Source organism: Aricia agestis, chromosome 15, assembly GCF_905147365.1.
Source record: "Aricia agestis chromosome 15, ilAriAges1.1, whole genome shotgun sequence".
In the NCBI taxonomy this organism is placed as follows: domain Eukaryota; kingdom Metazoa; phylum Arthropoda; class Insecta; order Lepidoptera; family Lycaenidae; genus Aricia; species Aricia agestis.
In genome coordinates this window covers 4516062-4537329 of record NC_056420.1, presented here as the reverse complement: position 1 = coordinate 4537329, position 21268 = coordinate 4516062, and the positions used below count along the sequence as shown (strand labels likewise).

At 36.3% G+C, this 21268-nt stretch overlaps 5 protein-coding genes across 6 annotated transcripts; 3 read left to right on the top strand and 2 right to left on the bottom strand.

Moving 5' to 3' along the window:
• Positions 1–4599: 4599 nt before the first annotated feature.
• Positions 4600–9883, top strand: LOC121734498 (protein SMG5). Its single transcript, XM_042125119.1, has 4 exons — positions 4600–4914; positions 5304–7479; positions 7871–8066; positions 9110–9883. Exons 1-4 carry the CDS (start codon positions 4841–4843, stop codon positions 9538–9540), a joined length of 2877 nt encoding a protein of 958 aa, XP_041981053.1. The 5' UTR covers positions 4600–4840; the 3' UTR covers positions 9541–9883.
• A 553-nt stretch (positions 9884–10436) lies between these two features.
• Positions 10437–13379, bottom strand: LOC121734499 (protein ENL). 2 transcript variants are annotated; one of them, XM_042125121.1, is made up of 3 exons: positions 13240–13379; positions 12945–13135; positions 10437–12630 (listed from the first exon to the last, which is right to left on the bottom strand). In XM_042125121.1, the coding sequence occupies exons 2-3, from the start codon at positions 13126–13128 to the stop codon at positions 10601–10603; spliced, it is 2214 nt and encodes a 737-aa protein (XP_041981055.1). In that variant the 5' UTR covers positions 13129–13135; positions 13240–13379; the 3' UTR covers positions 10437–10600. The 2 variants fall into 2 exon arrangements, with proteins under 2 accessions (XP_041981055.1, XP_041981056.1); XM_042125122.1 differs by having other exon boundaries at positions 12945–13139; positions 13295–13373.
• Positions 13380–13699: 320 nt separating this feature from the next.
• On the top strand, positions 13700–14306 carry LOC121734501 (39S ribosomal protein L34, mitochondrial). The gene is made up of 2 exons (XM_042125124.1): positions 13700–13864; positions 14007–14306. The coding sequence occupies exons 1-2, from the start codon at positions 13827–13829 to the stop codon at positions 14239–14241; spliced, it is 273 nt and encodes a 90-aa protein (XP_041981058.1). The 5' UTR covers positions 13700–13826; the 3' UTR covers positions 14242–14306.
• A 436-nt stretch (positions 14307–14742) lies between these two features.
• LOC121734500 (solute carrier family 25 member 46-like) lies at positions 14743–16969 on the bottom strand. The gene is made up of 7 exons (XM_042125123.1): positions 16627–16969; positions 16413–16510; positions 16090–16268; positions 15920–15976; positions 15624–15839; positions 15277–15487; positions 14743–15063 (listed from the first exon to the last, which is right to left on the bottom strand). The coding sequence occupies exons 1-7, from the start codon at positions 16796–16798 to the stop codon at positions 14776–14778; spliced, it is 1221 nt and encodes a 406-aa protein (XP_041981057.1). The 5' UTR covers positions 16799–16969; the 3' UTR covers positions 14743–14775.
• An 827-nt stretch (positions 16970–17796) lies between these two features.
• LOC121734450 (cysteine-rich motor neuron 1 protein-like) lies at positions 17797–20593 on the top strand. The gene is made up of 5 exons (XM_042125063.1): positions 17797–17914; positions 17993–18150; positions 19046–19297; positions 19984–20235; positions 20445–20593. The coding sequence occupies exons 1-5, from the start codon at positions 17866–17868 to the stop codon at positions 20571–20573; spliced, it is 840 nt and encodes a 279-aa protein (XP_041980997.1). The 5' UTR covers positions 17797–17865; the 3' UTR covers positions 20574–20593.
• The last annotated feature ends 675 nt before the right edge of the window (positions 20594–21268 follow it).

Sequence of the window (21268 nt, the reverse complement as noted above, 5' to 3'; positions counted from 1 at the left end):
GGCAACGCTGCACAACAGCGCGCGATGTTGCCAGCTGACGCGCAACATGACACGCGGCTTGTTGTTTGTTTAAAGAGAATTGCATCGTCGTCAAGTGGAGACGCGCGCAACAATGTCCGTAGTGTGGTCTTACGAACAAATGCTCAAATTAAGCGAACTGTACCAAAACTATGAACGTCTATGGGATACTGCTCACAGATACTATAAAAAAAATTATAACCACTGCCACTAAAATCAACACAAGTTCCTCTGGCGACATGTTGGCGACGACTGACGTAAAGTAGATGCGTAGACAGACAACGTTGTTCATCAAAAGTCCCGCGCTGACTTTCAACATGCTGGGCAACTTGTTGTTCAGCATGTTGCGCGTGAATTGTTGCTTAGTGGAAACGAGGCTTACAAATCAATACAAAGCAACAAATCCGTACGCTCCGATTCCGATCCAGTGCACGCGCAGCTTAAAGCAACTTCAAAACCCACTAAATTTAACAAAAGCTCCCCAAAAAATCAAAATATTTAAAATTTCTTGCGGTATGTTCTACTAAGCGCTCAAAACGCTGATAAATAAAAAATACACTTTCAATGCAACAGGCCAAACCATAGACATAATATATATATATATTATGTCTATGGGCCAAACAAACAAACAGGCCGGCAGTTTTACTTCAATCTTTCTTTTTTTCAGTACATACAATGACAACAAATATAATAATCTGTCAGCCTACTGTCAGCTGGTACGACTCAAAAGACTATAGGGACCGTGCAGAAACTATAGAGGGCGTCGTAATTCGACAGCAGCGACACGATGCGAGTAAAACAAGTAACTTGTGAGTTGTGAGTGACTTTGGCTTCGCATTCTCTTTGACCCCGGCTAGTTCATAAGTGATTTTTTTATGTTTTAGACTATAAAATGATTTAAAGTAAAAGACTAGATGACTCCCGCAACTCCGTTGCGCCAAAAATCATTTATCGCGCGAGAACCGTACATTTTCCCGGAATAAAAAGTATCCTATGTCCTTTCCCGGGGCTCAAAGTAAATCCATACCAAATTTCAGCAAAATTGGTTTAGCGGTTTGGGTGTGAAGTGCTAACGGACGTCTACACTTTCGCATTTATAATATTGAGTATGGATGAGTTTCTAACCGTAAACAAAGAACGAAAGCGTGAATAAAAATGTTTAAAGCTTATCTAGTTATCTAAGAAAATATCTGAAAAAGTAATAATTACTGAAAATGCTTGTGCATTAATAAAATAAAACAAGTTCACTAAAATAAATGCTTTTATTTTATCAACCTTTTGTGATTCGCTCGATACCATCTTTACAACTTTTGTCTGTCACTATTTTTGACTAGTGTACCTCATCAGTGCAAACACTATATAAGTATTCTTTTTAAATAACACACAAAGACTGCACTATTAATAGTTTTCCTACTTGAAGAATCATCCTTTTGAGAACCAACACTTTGACAAGGTGGTTCAAGATAAACACTATTATGGAGTACTATTATATTATATTCTGTGCCTCAGTGTTGAATTCCTGGCAGGACTTCTCCAAATTATCCTTACTTTTGATGCAACTTGTTGCATTCTAGTCTACGAATAATAAAAACTATTTATTATTCGTAGATTCTAGTGGATGTCTTTGAAATTCTTTTTTAAAAGAGTTTTTTTTATTTTCTTCTCCAGGAAAAATTGTAGGTTTTGGTAGGTAAAAATTATATGCCGGGTGTACAGGATTTTCCGATCTTGGCCAATTAAATGAGCGGTGCATAGGTATGTAAAATTTAGATGGAACTTGGAAGCCAGTTTGGATGTTTACTGAAAGAAGCAACGGTTATAGGTTAGGTTAGGTTATACGTGGGAGAGCCATGCTTCGGCACGAATGGGCCGGCTCGACCGGATAAATACCACGTTCTCACAGAAAACCGGCGTGAAACAGCGCTTGCGCTGTGTTTCGCCGAGTGAGTGAGTTTACCGGAGGCCCAATCCCCTAACCCCCTACCCTCAACTATTCCCTTCCCTTCCCTTCCCTACCCTCCCGTATTACCCTATTCCCTCTTAAAAGGCCGGCAACGCACTTGCAGCTCTTCTGATGCTGCGAGTGTCCATGGGCGACGGAAGTTGCTTTCCATCAGGTGACCCGTTTGCTCATTTGCCCCCTTATTTTATAAAAAAAAAAAAAAAAAAAAAAGGTTCATATTGTGTTCTTTTAAATGAATTTACGGTTATAATCTACAAAATTCAGTGTTTTTACGAGTCTACACATAACATTCATGGAACTTTTTAAGTACTTACGTATGTTTTACCGGCTTTTATCCATTTCTTTCGTTTTTCAATAAGCCATGGCATGTAAATACTTTTGGCAGGAAAATAGTAAAATTTTAGATCTTTCGATTTGCCTTTATTTTTCTTGTATTGACTGAGCTTGACTTGAGCACAATAGACATAACGACTTGAGCTTGTCAATAAAATTTTCTTAAAAGTTTCGGCTATTCGTCACTAGTGGCAGTGTCATCGCTCTGCACGGTCCCTTATAGCATAGTAAAAGGAGGGGAAGTAAGTTATCTTCATACAGAGGCACCGCGCGCGGCTTGTATGTGTGCGCCATTATGCCATAGTGTCAATGCGTCGCCACACGGCACACAACAAAATCTCGGACAATATTTCGGCATAACCAGTCGGGGGTAACACTTTACGCTGCACGCTCGCACCGCGCCGCGCCACGGCTAACGAATCAAAAATGTCCGATCATAATCGCAGGAGTAATAGATATTGCTGTGTGTATGGGTGTTTTAATAGTAATGCAACAATTCCAGAATTGTCTTTGTTTAAATTACCTGTTGAACAGGAAAGGTCAGTACTACTCACTTATTCTAGCATAATATAATAATTTTTACTTGATGATCAGATACCTACTTACTTCTTTTTTATTGTATTAGTTTTCTATCACACAGAGGAAGTAGGTAGGTAGGTAGATCTACTTTCCCACTAGAACATAGTATAAATAAGATAATGTTTGCCGCTATTGCTTTGTTTACGTAATAGTAATTTGCCGATTTCTCTGTGTTGTAGTCTGTAGACTGTATATTAACTAACTACTTACAGTCAATTACTTATTTTAAATCGTAATTAAAAATAAGTAATTGACTAATTGTAAATCACAATACACATAAAGCAAAGTTCGAATCATAACAACAGATTTGTTTATAGTATAAGAGACAGGCGTTAGTTTTTAATCTTGTTTTACAGGGTATTTTTATAATTTTATTTAGACTTCGGATTATATGCACGATCAAAGTGCCGAAATATGCATGCAAATATGCACGAAAAATGGCCGAAATATGCACAATAAAGATTTACTTTTTTGCCGCTGTTCATGCGGTTGCGCGAACGGTCGCTTCCACACCAACCCGCCGCGCCTCCGCGCCGCCTAAAATTGACAACCCTAACGGCCGTTCCCAATATTTGATCTATCTCTGGTTTTGCCCTACTTGAGATAGGAATAGCTCACATTAGACATATTTAAGTCAATTGTGAGCTATTCCTATCTCTAGTAGGGCAAAACCAGAGATAGATCAAATATTGGGAACGGCCGTAAGACAGTAGGTAATTATATTGCGGATTGGGCCGGCGTTATCCTACTTCCCCTCCTTTTACTAAGCTTCCCTATAAGCTGTACTTAATATAAAGTATCAAAATCTTTTATAGTGACTGGATACAGTGTGGCCATAAGAGGCCACACCGGAAACAAGTGGCGACTCTATTAATGTCGTGACTTTTTTGACGGGCTATATGTTTTACTAGCTTTTATCCATTTCTTTCGTTTTTCAATATGCCAAGGGGTGTGAATACCTTTGGCAGAAAAATAGTAAAATGTTACTCCATTCGATTTGCCTTTATTTTTCTTGTATGTATTAGAACATCGGGGAATACAACAATGCATTTTAAGTCTTCAAAATTCCCAAATTTCTCAAGAAATCTTATAATTTTCCGTAGCTTGACTAGAGCTTGACAATAAAATTTTCGTAAAAGTTTCAGCAACTCGTCACTAGTGGCGGTGTCATCGCTCTGCACGGTCCCTATAGCAAACACTCATTGACTTCGTGTTACTTAATAACGCCATCTACTGGTCGTTAAAACAATTAGTTGCCAACAAAATAGTATTATTATTCGCCAATAGATGTCAGGAAGAGTCATATTTTTCAGTTTATCGATTATCGATAAAACACGAATAAAAAGACATTTTCTGAAAATGATTCCTAGCTAGATTGATTTATCGGCCCCGAAACTCCCTATATACTAAATTTCATGAATATATATAATATATATATATATATATATATATATATATATATATATATATATATATATATATATATATATATCTGTATGGTCTAACAATCGAAAGTCATGGTCCTGATACGTGGACGGGAGGTTACTAACCGCCCGTCATGACTTTCTTGACAGGCTATAGCTTCGTAGACCGTTTTAAAAAACTATGTAGATGTCAATGTCAATTGTCAATTTGTCGTGCCAAAAACAAACAAAAAAAAAAAAAAAAAAAAAAAACGTCACTAAATTTCACAAATGTCAAAATCGCAATTCGCATTTCGCAATTTCATATTCACAAGTATTTTTCGAGGCGCTTTTGCATTTCGTGTAAAAACTACTGCTGTTCGTAATTATTTTATTCTTATTTTCACATTTTCTGTGTTACAAGTTTCATAACATACAATGGTGTTATAAAAATGATCTATTTTTATCACAAAATTGACGTTCAAGGAACGAGGAAAGTGTATGTAAAAGCGATATCCTGACAAGTGGGTAAAATGACTTGAAGATGAACGGATGCAATGAAGACTTTGTGGAATCAAAAATAGTTGAGCGCAACGATCGCGCTAAAAAGATCTATCGGTAAATAAAGTGACCCAATACTTTATAAACAAATCATTATTCCTTTCAGTGATGAGGTTAACTACGTCATAACAAAGTGACGTAAACATTATTGTTAATAAATCCAAAATAAAATGCTTTACTAGAGGGTTTCTTTTTCCTGTACCAAAATCAAAATTAACAATCAAATACATCTTTTTCTGGCATGGTTTAAAATAATACTATTTTGACTTTAGTATGTTGTAATTTCTGTGTAACAGCAGTTGGTAGTTCTAGTGCAGTCCAGTGTGTTGAATACTTCAAAAACATTATGGATTTAGGCTTAATCAAAGCAGCATATATAAGTAATATTATTATGATCTAGCAAAATTGTAATTGTTATAAGTAATTAAATTATCTCTTTATTCCAGATATGTGACTGATATAGCGAGGAGACTAGGTGATGCTACATCTAGTGTCCGCGGAGTAGCAGATCTGTTCACACTGGCCATAGAGTTACAGCGACAAAAATTAAGAGATAACTGTGAAAAACTTTTCTTTCTTGATCCTGAAAACTATGGTAAAAAATCATTGGAACTCCTCTGGCGTAAAGTTTATTACGATACTATCAGTGCTGCTAAAAAGCATCGGGAAAATGACAATAAATATGACAACCACCTCTTCACCCTCATCACCAGTGGTATCGGGCAATTTAATAACATGCTCCTTAGGATACAATCAGATTTACATATTGACATGAAGGAATTGGATTTCGTGTCCTCATATGATGATGAAGAAACTGAGGAGCAAACCCCTAATAATGTTTCTGATGAGGACATTGAGATAGGCAAAACATCCATCTACTCCTGTCTTATATATCTGGGGGACTTGAGTCGCTATCAAGTAGAAATCTTTAACCTTTTTGAACATTCATTAGCAGCCAGGTACTATCTGCAAGCTTCTCAGATAGACTGTCAACTAAAAAACCCCTCTGGAATGCCATTCAATCAACTAGGAAATTTATACTTGGGAAAAAATTTTAATTTGGATTCTGCTTGCTTTTATATTCACTGTCTCAGTTTTATTTCACCTTTTGAGGGAGCAGCTGGTAATTTGACAAAAATATTTGAGAAGAATGCACAGTTTTGTGACCTACTCAGTGATTCTGAATCCTTAACGCAAACTGAGCATATGCAAGTGACAATCGCAAATTTTCTTTCCCTAATAGAAATATGGTATCTCGATAAAGAGGACAGTGACATATCTAAAATGTGTAGCGTCATAGTTCAGCAATTTAAAATAGCAATGAACTTCAATAAACCTACATTGCCAGATAAAAATAAAAATTACACTGAGTATACCCAAGCCTTAGAAGAGGAAAATATTAATCCTTCCTACATGAATTCTATCATTATTTACAACATTGTAAAAATTTGTCTCTTTACAATATCAAAACTCAATGAAAATAATGAGGCCAAAGCTTTTGCATGCAAAGCATTTACACTAGCTTTACTGTCCCAAATCCTACAAAAGTTACTTGCACAAGTACAATCAATAGGTCTCAAAAATCCAGCTTGCAAGTACAATCCCAAGTATTTACCAAAAACTGAACATGATAAGGCTAAAGAAGAAGAGCTGCCACTGGAAGATATAATCGTCAATGGGAAGAAGAGTGACAATGAAACAATAGATGAAGAAAATGTATCAGATGAAGATAATAAGGTTCATGTTAATGGTGACTCCAAGAACAACAAAAAGACAATAATCAAAAGACGCCGAAGACGCCGTATTGATTCATCAGATAGCTCTGATGTAAGTGACGCGGACAGTGACAGTAGAAATGATAATAACTCATCAGATTCTGATGATGACCTTTCTGATTCCACTTATAAATCAGATGACGAATCGAAAAGTGACAGGTCTGCTAGTGATGATGACGAAGAAGCTGAGTATACTGCGGAAACAAATGGTATAGCAGAAGAAGAACCAATAAAAGATATCAAAGTTGTACAAAATGACGTAAATAATTCCAACAAAGAAAATGGAGATCCTAATGCATTAAACATTACAGAATTGCAAAACTTTTTGATGGGCGATAACTTTTTAGCGAGCATAAAGCTACTAATAGACTGGGTTCTGAACGAAAAAGACTTAATTGTTTCATGTGGCCAAAGTGGGGAAGCACTGTTCCAATGTGTTGTTGATTTACTCAATACGTTTACACATTACTTTACCCCTCAAGCAGATGTATATTCTGATGAAAAAGTAGTGGCCTATGTCAGAAATGTTGCAAAAAAATATCATTTGGAATACAAATCCATTCCTTTAACAGAAGATATCAATTTACGAGGTACAAACATATGCAAATTCGATAAAGATGCTGCAGAATGGCAAACCATGCAGAAAATAAAGCCTCTAGAAGTAGAAGAAAATGTAATAAGAATCCTACACTTCATTGATTTTGGCTACAATGTTTCCAAAATAATACCAAGGATCAGATACAATAAAATAATGAAAATATATTACTTCAAGAAGATCCCTCAACCAAAGGTACACACAAAACTAAACCATAAACGGAGCCGAGAGTGGCATAATACAAAGAAACAGGTAATGATATTATATTGTACCTTGTATGTACTAGATCAGTGGTACTGGTACTCAACCCTTTTTTTTATGAGCCACAAACACGTTTAGGTCTTCATTTTAGGGTTAAAAAAATAATGATCTCCAAAATTTGCGATTTAAAAGTGGAAAAATTGACACACGACTCTTACGGCGACTTTGGCTTAGCTTCACGCGGGCCACTGATAAGGTCCCGGCGCGGGGCGGGCCGGTTGAGTATAGTTGTACTAGATATTTCCCGCAACATCATTGCGCCGATATTCGATAATAGAAGTTGCAATTTGTTAACCAAGACATAATTATTGAGGATTGAGGTTCAGTCGAGGGGAGTAAATCTCGAGAAAACGACTAGGGATACTGACTTTAATCTTTGCAGGAGAACACTGACGGTGGGCTGCTGCGGCGCTTGGGTAGGCTGTGGCTGACGTCACAAGTGCACGAGCTGGAGCGGTCGGAACAGGTCGACATACCAACACTGCTGGCGGTCGACACGGCCGCGCTCCACGAACATCTGAGACGCGTCAAGCAGCTGCTGCGGACTAAGAACTTCATATTCCTTGTGCCGTCTGTTGGTACGTACCGCTTGTATTGTAATTCCAACATATGTACGTGTTCCTTGTAGAGAGTTCATTGTGAAAGTTCACAGCTCTGAAAGACGAACAAATTTTTTCACTTTTGTATGGGCAAAGGCCGGAGCGTCACGAGTTTCCCCAAACAAAAGTGAAAAAAATGTTTGGTCTTTCGGCGCTGCCACTTTCACAGTGAACTCTCTACAAGGAACACAGACACACCCTAAAGTATTATCACTTATTTTTGTTACACCCTGTATACATGTATATTATTTTATTTGTAGTTGACTGAATTTGACTAAGGGAGAAGCCACAAGGGTGCGGTGCTTTATATGCAGGACGCCGCAGCGGCAACGCTCCGGCGCCACGCCGCCGCCGCGCCGCACCTGTGTGGCTTCTCCCTAATAGATGGTCTTAGGGGGGTATTACATTATCATTTATATTGGATCATTTCTATGATCATATATAGGATCCAATATCATTTGATCATATCTGCATATTACATTATCATATTTCATTGATCCTATTTTACGTCATATTATGTGGTTTCAATAGCCAATGGAGAGCGCTAACGCTGACAGGTATTGACGTCAGGGTTACTAGATCTCAGAGAATTCGATTTGTCAAAAGACATCGTCATTTTTATTATGGCTTGTTTTTTGTTATCTCAGCAAGATTATCCAAGTATATAATTAGAAAAATAATTACATTACATTATTTCAAACATATTAAGGAACAAGAATTTAAAAACTCTTTTTTATATTAAATAACATTAAATAACTGGCAACACCTATTTCTATGACCGTATTGGATCCAATACGGTCATAGAAATAAATAAATGATAATGTAATACCCTCCTTTGACACAATGCAGATAAACCATAAACTACCATCCATCCTAATGCTGCCGCCGCACATGCATAGTGCTTCTTGCTTAAAACGATACCATTGGACAATCTGCGTGTATCATCCAATGGTATCACGAATAGTAATGTTTATGGTAATATTTAATGTAATAAATAATAATGATCCCTTTGTTTTTTTCAGTTCTGCAGGAGTTGGATGAATTGAAACGCGATCGAAGTACGGCCCGCGACGCCATACGCTGGCTCGAGATGCAACTCAAGAGCGGATCGAGATTTCTGAGAACACAAAAACCGGGGCAGTCGAAGCCGCTGCCGCTTCTGAAGTATCCGCGGAAAGCCCCACAGAATATACTCAATTTCGTGCAAATTCTAGAATTTTGCAACCACTTTATCGCCGACGAGAAACAGATGCACGGTACTGGTGATGCTGACCAAATACAAAAATCGCCGCTACTGATACTACTAGTTGGAAACGAATTGGGTAAAGGTGAGGAATACAAGGACTTCAGCCTGAAGGGTGCTGCTAAATCTGCGGGCATCTCGGTGGAGAACATAAGTGACTATTACACTAAGTGGCGTCAAGCGGCACAGAGATCCGGGAAAAAGAGGTGAACCAACATGAACCAATCTCGGATCTCAGACGATAAGAAAGGAACAAGTTTCCAAGGGCCAGTTCATTCAATTGGAACGAAAAAACAGAGAAAATTCCAAGTGAGCACACTAAGCTCAATTGAAGGAAAGAAGTTAACATAAGTTTGAATTTAATACTTCTTCATTTTACTTTCACCATCCATCATTTCATTCCCATCACTAGAGATAAAAGTTTCCTAATTTCTTGACAGTTATTAGACATCCAAAACGAATATATTCATTGTTTCGTAATATCCAAGTTATTTCTCATGTTAATTTTATTCATCTGCCATGGGTAATAAATATATTTAAACCACAGATGTCGTCTTTCATTATATACTTTCAAAAAATCACAAAGGAACATAAAAAGTAAATTTCAACATACACAATTTATTATAAATACATTACTAGGTATATAAATAAAATAAGTTACAAGTAAACATAAATTATAAGCTACCCATTATAATTATTTTTTTGTATTAAAACAAAATCACGTTAGTTACAATAACTTTAATAATAAGTAGATGTAAATTGTAAATACTAAAAGTATTTCATTGAAAGTTTGTTTAATAAAAATGTTAAAAATAATAATTGTAACTTATAATAGCTAGTAGGCAAAATGTTGCATTGAAAAACTGGTGTAGCTTATGAAATATATTATTTTTCTAGTTTAACTCTAAAAAGCTAATAAAAACTGTGATTTCTTACAATATAATAACTCCGAAACTATAATATGTAAAATGTACAATATATACAATGGTTTAACAATCTTTATAACAGTCTTATAACATTATACCTATGCCATATTGCACTTACAGTTTTAATATATATTTATATTTATTATTATTAAAATAATAACTAGCATAGGTCTGAGATTATATGTTTTACTTTGATTATTATTTTCTTATTGCATTCAGTAGCAAACTGTAGGATAAAGGTATAAATTTGATTAAATTAAATACAAAATAATATAATGTGCAGTTAGTGAGTTTCATAAAACAAAACCATTATTTACATTTATATTTATACACATGGGTGTTAGCTAGCAACCGACAAGTTGAATCAATTGCTGCACAGTGGACCGATCCAACAAACACAAATCAAAATCGAAAGTCTGCGTGGTCACCTCATACCGGCCGGTTTCAGCAATAAGATTAACGACTCTCTCCAAATCTTCATTATTTTTTATCATCATTATGCGTTGTTGCAAGCCCCTGAGTTGTACCATGTAATCAGGGGACAAATCGCCGGATTCGCCGTCCTCGCCTAGGCTACTCGAGACTCCGTTGTCTTGGACTTTAGTTTCTATAGAAATAGAGCCACTGCTTTCGCCATGCTCGTTATCGTGATTGGTAGGCCCGGGATCTGCAGCTTTAGCGATTTTGCGGTTTTCGGCATCTTCTTCTTCTGCGGCCTTTCTCTTTCGACGTTTTTCTTCGCGTTTTGATTTATCCTTATGTTTTTTAGATTTCTCTTTCTGTTGTACAGGTGGGGGCTCGGGAACAGGCTCTATCTCCAGTTCTGGCTCCGGTTCGGGCTCTGGTTCAGGTTCAGGCTCTGGAGTTGGCTCTCTTTTGACAGGTTCTGGTGAATGTGTCTCCACTTTAACTTTAACATCTTCATCATCAGCAATTACGGAATCTTCAGATTCTGAGTGGCTGCTGTTGTCTTCCACTTTAATTGAGGGTTTTGTTAGACCACTCTTAGATTCACTTGATTGTGATGCAGAATCTACTGAAATGGGTGATGCAGTTTCTGTTATTAAATGCTCTTTAGGCACTGGAGTATCTCTCAGCTCTATATGTTCTGGCTTATCCTGAGGTACTTCACGTACTTTGTCGTGTTTACGCTTCTTTTCTTTGCTAGATTCTTTATGTTTCTCTCTTGACTCATCTCGTTTTTTATCTTTTTTCTTATGTTTGTGTTTTCTTTCTGATTCAGTTTTCTCTTTTACTTTATGACTCTCTAGTCGCTCCTCATTAGCTGATGGTGGTGTCTTCTTTAAGTTTTCTATTGAAAATTTATTGACAGGCTTATCAGGTTTAGGTGGTTTTTCTTTAGGTTGAGAGTCCTTAATGGGTTCCCTCTCTTTAATGCTGTCTTTTGAAGTATTAACAATTTTACTTGCATCTTTTGGTGACTCCTTATTTTTATGACTTTCTTTTTTATGCTCTTTTTTATCTTTTCTGTCCTTATCACGGTCATGGCTTTTCTTATCTTTCTTTTTCTTTTCTTTTTCAACTTTTACTTCTGTAGGTCTGTCTTCAACCTTTACTTTCTTTTGATCAAAACTTTCTACATTATTCTTTGATGATGATCTGTACTCTTCTTTAATGGAGGCATTGGACATTTGTACAGGACTAGGAGGTTTCCTGACAGGACTCACACACTTTTTTTTAATTAAATCAGGGGATGGTGGTCTTTCACTTGGCCTCTTGTTTGATTTTTCCTTTACCTTTTCAGAATCTTTACTAATACTTTTTACTTTTTCTGATTTTTGTTTCTCCCTTTCTTCTTTGACTTTGATTTTTTCTGTTTTTATTTCTTTATGTTCATGTTTAGACTTTTTCTCTGAACTCCTGTCTTTTTCTTTCTTTTCAGTTTTGATAACACTCTTTTCAATTCGTTTAGGATCTGGGGATACTTTAGGAGGTTTTTGGATGGGAGCTCCAAATAAGTTTTCAAAACTGTTTGTTTTGTGTGGTACTTCATCTTTAATTTTCTCTTTGGTTTTATGTTTCTTTATATTTTCAGATGACAATTTTGGTTTACTTACAAGTTGTGGTTTTTCATTAGTAAATGAGTCTCTACTTCTACTTTCTTGGTCAGGGTTTGTATAAAATGAGTCATTGTTAACAATTATCCCTCCACCTTTCAAAAGTTTTCTTCTAAACTCATCATTAGGATTTTGAAAAATATATCTGTCCCTCAGTGAGCCGCACGGTTGAAAAGTCAAATTATAATGAAACTGTATTTTCTTTGGTTCATTTTTATTTTTTAAATGTATTTCAATAGGGAAACTGAACCCCGCATAGCCTGATTCCTTTACTGAAAAAGGTGGCTCCTTGACAACTGAAATCAGAAATCTTATCTATAATAGCTGTGATTAAAAGGAATGAATTAATTTTTGTTTTTGAAATTAATTTGGACTAACTGGACTGATAGTTTGATGAAAAATCTGCACACCATTTTGGTCTAAACATTATATGAATTATGTATCATTGGTGGTGGTGATTTCATGAAAAATAACTTAGAATAAGATGTAAACATTATTATGTGACATTGAATTAAATATTGTTATGTTTCCTTGAGAAGATTGTATAGGCTATCACAATGTAAACAAATTGCTGCATTAATATATAGTTAAATATAAAACATAGGAATACCTCGTCGCGGCTTGGGGAAACTGTTGTGAAGGTTGAAGACCACTTTATCCACAAAGTGACTGATATCAGCACCCTCTTGCCCGCGCACCACTACTTCCCAGTCATGAGTGAAACCCTCTGGAGTGTCCTTCGATCTCCTTGTAGCCTCGTGAGATATCTCGAAATTAACTTTGATCGAGGACATAACGCCACTAAAACGAGGATAATCTATTAATGTAAACACTTTTCGACGTAAAAAGTAAGAAAAATAACGTTAAGAAATCAACACTTTATATCGTTTGTTTCTATAACTTACAATGTGAAAGACTATTCTACACAGGTAGTAATAACTTATTTAGTTTCACACATGAGAATTGTACACGATAGACAATTTAAAAATATCTTCAGTAACGAAAATAATCTTTTAGCGCTCTGTTATTTTTGTCCGCCATATTCGACTATTGTTTTTTTTTTCTATAAAAATAGATCTCTTGAGTCTTGAGTCTTGACTTGAAAGTTATCAGATAAATTATATTTTTTAAGAGTTTTGGAGAAAACCGGCATCAGACGAAAACAGAAAATCAGAGACGATAAGATTTAAAACATAATATATACTCTGATCACTGATGAGTATATTATTAAAATTTAAATCATAACTAAATTTAAGGCTGTATACGTTACAATTTTACATCTACTTTATAGGACGCAATAAAAAGTATTGTTGACAATGTCTTCTTGTGTCACTCGACACTCAAACGTCACTTGTCAGTTTCTTCACAAGTGACAATACGTCAGTTGTCAAAATTTTGATCAAAATACATTCCTGGAAAATTTATAAAATCAACGAAATATCTATATAGACAAAAAGGAATCAGAAAGGAACTTGCATTTAAAGTCTCAAAAATGTCTAGATTATTATCTGCAGTTATGCAGCCACTGCGGTAAGATATAATGCAGTAGACACCAGAGGTTAGGTTATGCATCTCATTATATTAATTTTGTTACACGAATGTTTGTTAGACGAATAATAATTAACTGACGATATTATACTATGTTATCTAAGAAATATGTTAATATTTACAGGAAAATTACTCAGTCACTACAATCCCCCAACCACATAGCCCCAAGCACAAGTTTGGTTAAACCAGAACTGTCTTTATTTACATCAATAAGAACAAAAATAAGATGTTACTTCCCAAGACCTAACGAGGTGCGCAGGGTCCGTCGCCACGGCTGGGCCACTAGAATGTCAACTCCCAATGGACGAAGAACTATTATGAGAAGAATTTTGAAAGGGCGTTATGTATTGAGTCACTAACTTCAGTCAAAAGATGCATAATATAATTATAGCTTAGTATTATAAATTAAATATTTACATTTTGCTCAATGACTTTTATTTAAACCACAAATAAACAAAATTGTATTCTTACATGCTAAGCAAATTACAAATAACTTATTAGAACCCCATTGATATTTGGAAACAATGATAAGAATTTCAATTTTAATAACATTTTTACATTATTTGGTAACATTTTTTGGCAACATTCAACCTAAGAAAAACACTGTTGGGATGACTTTAGATTTAATTCATCAAGTTCCATACGCTCACCTGTTCTACTTATTGTTTGTTTAGGCATACAGCAATGTATCTTGTATATTTAGAAGCAATGGAACAAAATGAAACAATGACAAAACAGCACATCACCATTTGACATACATATGGGGATAATATGATGGATCGGTCAGCTTTACATTGTCAGTTTGCAAACAGCTCTAAGAAAATAATCGTCTCAAGTTATTGCTCCCACAGTGTACTCCCATTTGGTCAAATGTGCCATAAGTTTTAAAACAATTAGTTGAATAAATACTTCTGCTGTGAATGAACTGAATCGTCAGAGTTAGTTGGTGTGTTGGCTGGTTTCAGAAGATTTGACATTTCTGTAACCACCAATGTAGTCAGCTTGATAATTGCCAAGTGAGCTGCCAGCTGCAAAACTAGGGCTCCGAAGCCTTTATATAAGCCACCTACACCCTCCTTAGCTATAGTAGTATTGTAACAATCCATAAAACCTTCGTAGCCTGTGAGGATTGGAGTAACCGATGTCCCTGTGTCTAGGTTATCTATTATTGTTCTTGTTCCCTGGAAAGAAAGTAACTATAAAATTTACTTTGCTCACATTTTTTAAACTTTATTTTTGATTTATTTGAAACAGAACTTGTTTAAAGGCTTAGAAAAAGAAACCATGCTACCAATTAAAATGTAAAGGTTTAACCGCACAATGAAGATTGAGTAGTCTTGTTTTATGATATAAACGAGTATTAGCTAGGATATTGTCAAGCAAGTATTATTTACCTGTATGTGCAGTCTATGTATAATTGTCTCAACAGGATAGAATAGCACTTCCATTGTAATAAATGAAAATATATTAGCCTTCAAATTGATGTCTTCTAGAAGAGGATTCTCTGCACTCTTTTTAAATTTAGAATTGTAAGAGTCGCTCAACTCATGTCTGTGCCTCTGTTGAAAACGCATCACCTTTACTGTAATGCATTTTAGCAGTGAACTGTAAAAAAAAAGAAAAATTAGGGTCAATAAAAAAATAAACACTTGGTACATCATTGATATAATGCTCTTGGCAGTGTTTATTAACCCTGACCAAATATTTTAGATACATATTTAAATAAAAAAAATATATTTACTGAGCAAGATATTTAGAGATTCCCAGAGCTGCTGTTGGTAGTACTATGGCCCAAATTGGTAACATCCGCCCACGACTTGGGGTTCCCCACTCCAATATTCGTACAAAGCCTTCTCTGAACACATCGAGGAGGGCTGGTTTGTCACTAGCTATATCACTCTGCACAGTTTCCACCAAACTAGCAGAGTAGAATGGTGTTATTATTGCTAGGCTTACACTGCAACCAAAAACATTCTTAAACACTTGAAAATATCCTCCATTTCCTACAGGCATATTTTTAGTTAGTACCGTACTCACCATTTTAATGTTATGTGTTGGAAAAATTGTAATACTGAATGACACTTCCCCATATCCCTGCAAAAAGAACATTACATTAAATATCTTGAATAACTTGATATAGATTTTTCTTTGCTTTCTTTTTTATTTATTTAAATAATTAGAAATTGTTTAAATAAAAAAAAACTAACTTTGGCCATCCTGTTCCCTTGGACATAACATCTTCTACAGCCAAGTTTAGCCCTTTAACAATACAGGTGGATCCTATGCCCTTCCATAGAGTTGTCACCTCCTGTCGTCTGTGGAGTCTGGCCACAACTGGCAACAGTGTGTACGGCACAATGTGATAGTTCCTCAATGAGTTGTGCACCTGAAATTAAAAAAAGAATAACTTTTAAAGCGAATTTTTTAGTATAAGAGACAATATTAATTGTAATTGAAACTAATAAATTCAACCAAAATCATTTCATTTCATTTGTTACACACACTGAATATTGTTACAATCATTTTATACCTGACACTGACGTCTCAAAACAATGAATGGATGGCTTAATAGGTTCTCTGTGATAAGACTTGCAAAACTTATTGCTGTTGTCACATATGTATTGCTCTCTGTAAATAAATTATGAATGTTTGCATTGATTAAAAATGACAATCTGTTTACAAGTTCAATAATTTACATGCTGTAAAATACATAAATACTTGTGTAATAAACTTTTTTGCAATACCTTCTTCAGGAATATCATCCATAACCAAAGGCGGACCTTGATATTCTTCTGTTAATGGTGTATGATATCCATAAATCTGCTGATAACGAGTATCGTACAAATCATTAGTTTCTCTGTTAGGATCTAGCCCGTAAGGTCGATTATAATGACTATAGTCACCAAAACCAGCCATGATTTATATTATCTAATACACTACCGACAAAATCAAATTTTTTATTTCTACAATTTACGCAGTAGTTGGGGTCAACGAATTCCTATTATTGTTATTATAATATACATAGTAATATTTGGTAAAGTGCCCAAAAATTCATAAATTCTAAACAAATGGGCTGAGTGGTACTTTTTAATAAATTCGTGACATTTGACAACGTCAAATCGATAATAATTTGACAAGTGCTTTTTTACAAAGTAGTATGCGGTCAAGGAGATATTAATAGCATTAATGGAATATGGATGCAAAAAATAATTTTGATAACAGAAATCTTAAGACTTTAGAGCAGTGGTACTCAACCTTTTTAGAGTTCTTTAATACCCAAATGGCAAAAAACGGAACTCTTATAAATTCGTCATGTCTGTCTGTCTGTCTGTCCGTCCCTATGTCACAGCCACTTTTCTCCGAAACTATAAGAGCTATACTATTGAAACTTGGTAATTAGATGTAGTTTGTAAACCACATTAAGATTTTGTTACAAAATATTAAAAAAATTAGGGGTAGGTAGGGGTACAACTGAAACAAAAAAAAATCTAACCTATGCGTGTGGGGTATCTATGGATAGGTCTTCAAAAAACATAATAAAACTTACCAAGATTCAATAGTATAGCCCTGTATAGCTCTTAAATAGTTTCTAAGAAAAGTGGCTGTGACATACGGACGGACAGACCGACAGACAGACATGATGAATCAAAGGGTTCCGTTTTTTGCCATTTGGCTACGGAACCCTAAAAAGGAAGAATTTTCACGACTTTCATGAAGACTGTGCACTTTTTTGTCTGTGGGTTAATAACTGCATGCGGGCCACTGATAAAGCCGCGGCGGGCCGCAGGTTGATTGTAGCTGGTTTAGAGGTTATCATCAAGATAAGGGAGGTTATAATATAGCTATTGTTATATTATTATATACAAAGAGAATATAATCACTACGTTTTAATTATATAGGCTAAAAGTTTCAAAGCCGGTAAACGTGTTGCCCTGTAGTCTGTAACACGTCTGCCGTCTGTAAATAAAGGTTAAGTGGAGATAATGTTGCATAACATAGTGTTGTTATGCTTGTGGATCCTACATTTTCATAGTAAGAAGTAGTGCATGAACCTTGACATATAGAATGTACAGGCATAAGGTGGAGCGTAAAGTTTATTGTTGATTGTAGATGTAAGGGCTAAAACTTGGGAAGGCTGCACGGATCTCCGCGGGCGCGTGATTTCTCACGGCCTTCATTATGTGCCCGGCCCGGATATCTGCACACTTTGTGTCTGCGACAGTGGACTGCCCAAAGTGTGCAAGTCAGTCATGTGCTCACCACCGAAGGCGGGTATATACACATTTCGTACTGGACCTTAAAAATTACTAGCTCTTTATAAATTATTAAATCTAATCTTGTGTCACGGTGTGCGTAATTGAACTCCTCTAAAACGGCTCGCTAGGGGCAACCGCAACACAGCGTTAGGAGGTGGTTGGTGAAAACAGGCATTAAGGGGGCGACTAACCCAAAATTTTCGATTTTATAATTCATTTTTATACTTGAAAATAAGCCCCGAATTGATTCATTTTCTAAAGTTAGATACTACATTATATTTCCAAGAATTCAATCTGAGCAAAAACACGATATTGTAAAATTTTCTCGATAGAAAAAAATTACAAAGATGCATCTAATTTTCAAGAATTTTTAATTTATTGCCATAACCGTGCATTGAACTAAGTTAATATTTTAACACATTGTATAAAATTCTATCATTGAGAAACCGACCTAGCGTATTTTAAAAATGTTGTATATTTATCGAGTTATTGAGAAAAAACTAATTTAGCGATGAATCCGCGTCGTCCTTTTTCACCTGGCATATGAAAGACGGGCTTGAGTGTGAAGAGAGGAGGATGATGTTTGATTTTATGGGTTAGTCGCTCTCTTAAGTAGATGCTTAAGGGCTTGTTTCATCACTTCCTGACAATAGGCTATTCACAACTTAACTTGACATTATGGAGCATCTGTCAAATAAGTTGTGGATAACCTATCCGGCACCTTATCAGTGGTGAAAAAGGCCCTAAACATAATTTTAAAAATAAGAGCCTCTTATTTATAGCAATACAATTTTAAATTAAAAGTTTTGTGTTAAAAGATTATTTTTGTAAAGTTTGGTCACAAATGATCTAAAAAAAAAACAGGTTTAGTTGTTTAAACAAATTTATCAACATGTTACACTTGTAGGACTGTAAGTCTTTTCGGATGGGCGACACATGCTGTGAGTTCATATGCCTGGATGACATAATGAAGCCTGTAGACAGTACGGCGGCTAACATCAGTGTGACAGATACGAGGGCTCGAGGTTGCACGGATCTTCGTGGGCGCGTGATTTCTCACGGTCTACATTACGTGCCCGGCCCTGATATCTGCAAAATATGCGTCTGCGACAATGGGATGCCCAAAGTGTGTAAGTCGGCCCTGTGCTCACCACCAAAGGCGAGTATTATGTGTACGGTCTACTACCTTTCGCCTTTGACCTTTAAAGAAACTGGTTATAATTCATACTAATATTATAAATGCGAAAGTGTGTCTGTCGACTCGAAGTTATCTTAAAGTGCGTCGGTATAATATAATATATATACGACAGCTGAAATCAATCACGTGGGCTTCGGCCTGACTGAGCATAGTTACCTTTTTTTTTTTTATGAAATAAGGGGGCAAACGAGCAAACGGGTCACCTGATGGAAAGCAACTTCCGTCGCCCGTGGACACTCGCAGCATCAGAAAGCTGCAGGTGCGTTGCCGGCCTTTTAAGAGGGAATAGGGTAATAGGGGAGGATAGGGAAGGGAAGGGAAGGGAATAGGGTAGGGTAGGGAAGGGAATAGGGTAATAGGGGAGGATAGGGAAGGGAAGGGAAGGGAATAGGGTAGGGTAGGGAAGGGAATAGGGTAGGGATTGGGCCTCCGGTAAACTCACTCACTCGGCGAAACACAGCGCAAGCGCTGTTTCACGCCGGTTTCCTGTGAGAACGTGGTATTTCTCCGGTCGAGCCGGCCCATTCGTGCCGAAGCATGGCTCTCCCACTTATAACGTTATTTTTGTAAAGTTTGGTCACAAATAATCAAAAAAGAAAAACAGGTTTAGTTGTTTAAACACATTTATCAACATGTTACACTTGTAGGACTGTAAGTCTTTTCGGATGGGCGACACATGCTGTGAGTTCATATGCCTGGATGACATAGTGAAGCCTATAGACAGTACGGAGGCTAACATCAGGGTGGCAGATGCGAGGGCTCAAGGTTGCACGGATCTCCGCGGGCACGTGATTTCTCACGGTCTGCATTACGTGCCCGGCCCAGATATTTGCACAAAATGCGTCTGCGACAGTGGAAGGCCCAAATTGTGTTATTCGGACCTGTGCACACTACCAAAGGCGAGTATTATGTACCTTTCGTACCTGAACTTTAAAAAAACTTATGATAAAATGGTAACCAAGGATTTTGTAGACTGTAAAAAGATTAGGATTTTGGTGAAATTGGTGAAAATTTATTTATTAATACAAACACTAGGTTTAGTTGTAAAACGTAAATATACATTACCAAATTACATTAATTAATTATTATCAACATGTTATACTTGTAGGATTGTAAGACTTTTCGGATGGGTGACACATGCTGTGAGTTCATATGCCTGGATGACATAGTGAAGTCTGTAGACAGTACGGAGGCTAACATCAGGGTGGCAGCCGGAGGAGCGGCCTCTGTCAACTAAAAAAGAAGAATGAAAGTCAATAGGGAAGATACGATATTTTTATTTTTGTGTTTATTTTAAAGAACTCCATGTAGAATAGATCACAAGTATATTAAAAAAATTAAAACACTGGAATTTACTTCTAGTTCTTTCTCCTTTACCAGCAGCGCCCATTGACATCATTGACATATTCATTTTAAGCCTTGTTGAACTGTATGTTAAGAAGCGCTTACACGGGCAACAATTGCGGCAATAATTACCCGGTGACACGAATGGAGCAATTAGTGGAGCAATATGGAGCAATTTCAATAAATTGCGGCAATTATTTCGGCGATATTGCTCCTGATATTTCATATCGCTCCATGTCGCCGATACGAATTGACATTGACCAACATCCGATGGGCTTGTGTATGACAGTATTGTCTAGTAACTATACTCCTCTCGGGCTAACTTGTCGCTAGCGGTTATTGACTCCCTGTCAAAAACTTGTCATTTTCCATATAAACGGCGATTGATAATGAATGTGTCAGATATTGTTTATCGTGATTTTATATGGAAAATTACAAGTTTTTGACAGGGAGTCAATGACCGCTAGTGACAAGTTAGCCCGAGTGGAGTATAGTTGATGAAGTTGCGCCATATCGCCCAATTGTATTGTGATGGCTGTTTGTTGCCGAAAATTGCTTGATGTAGTCGTGACGTCAAAGTTGAGGGTA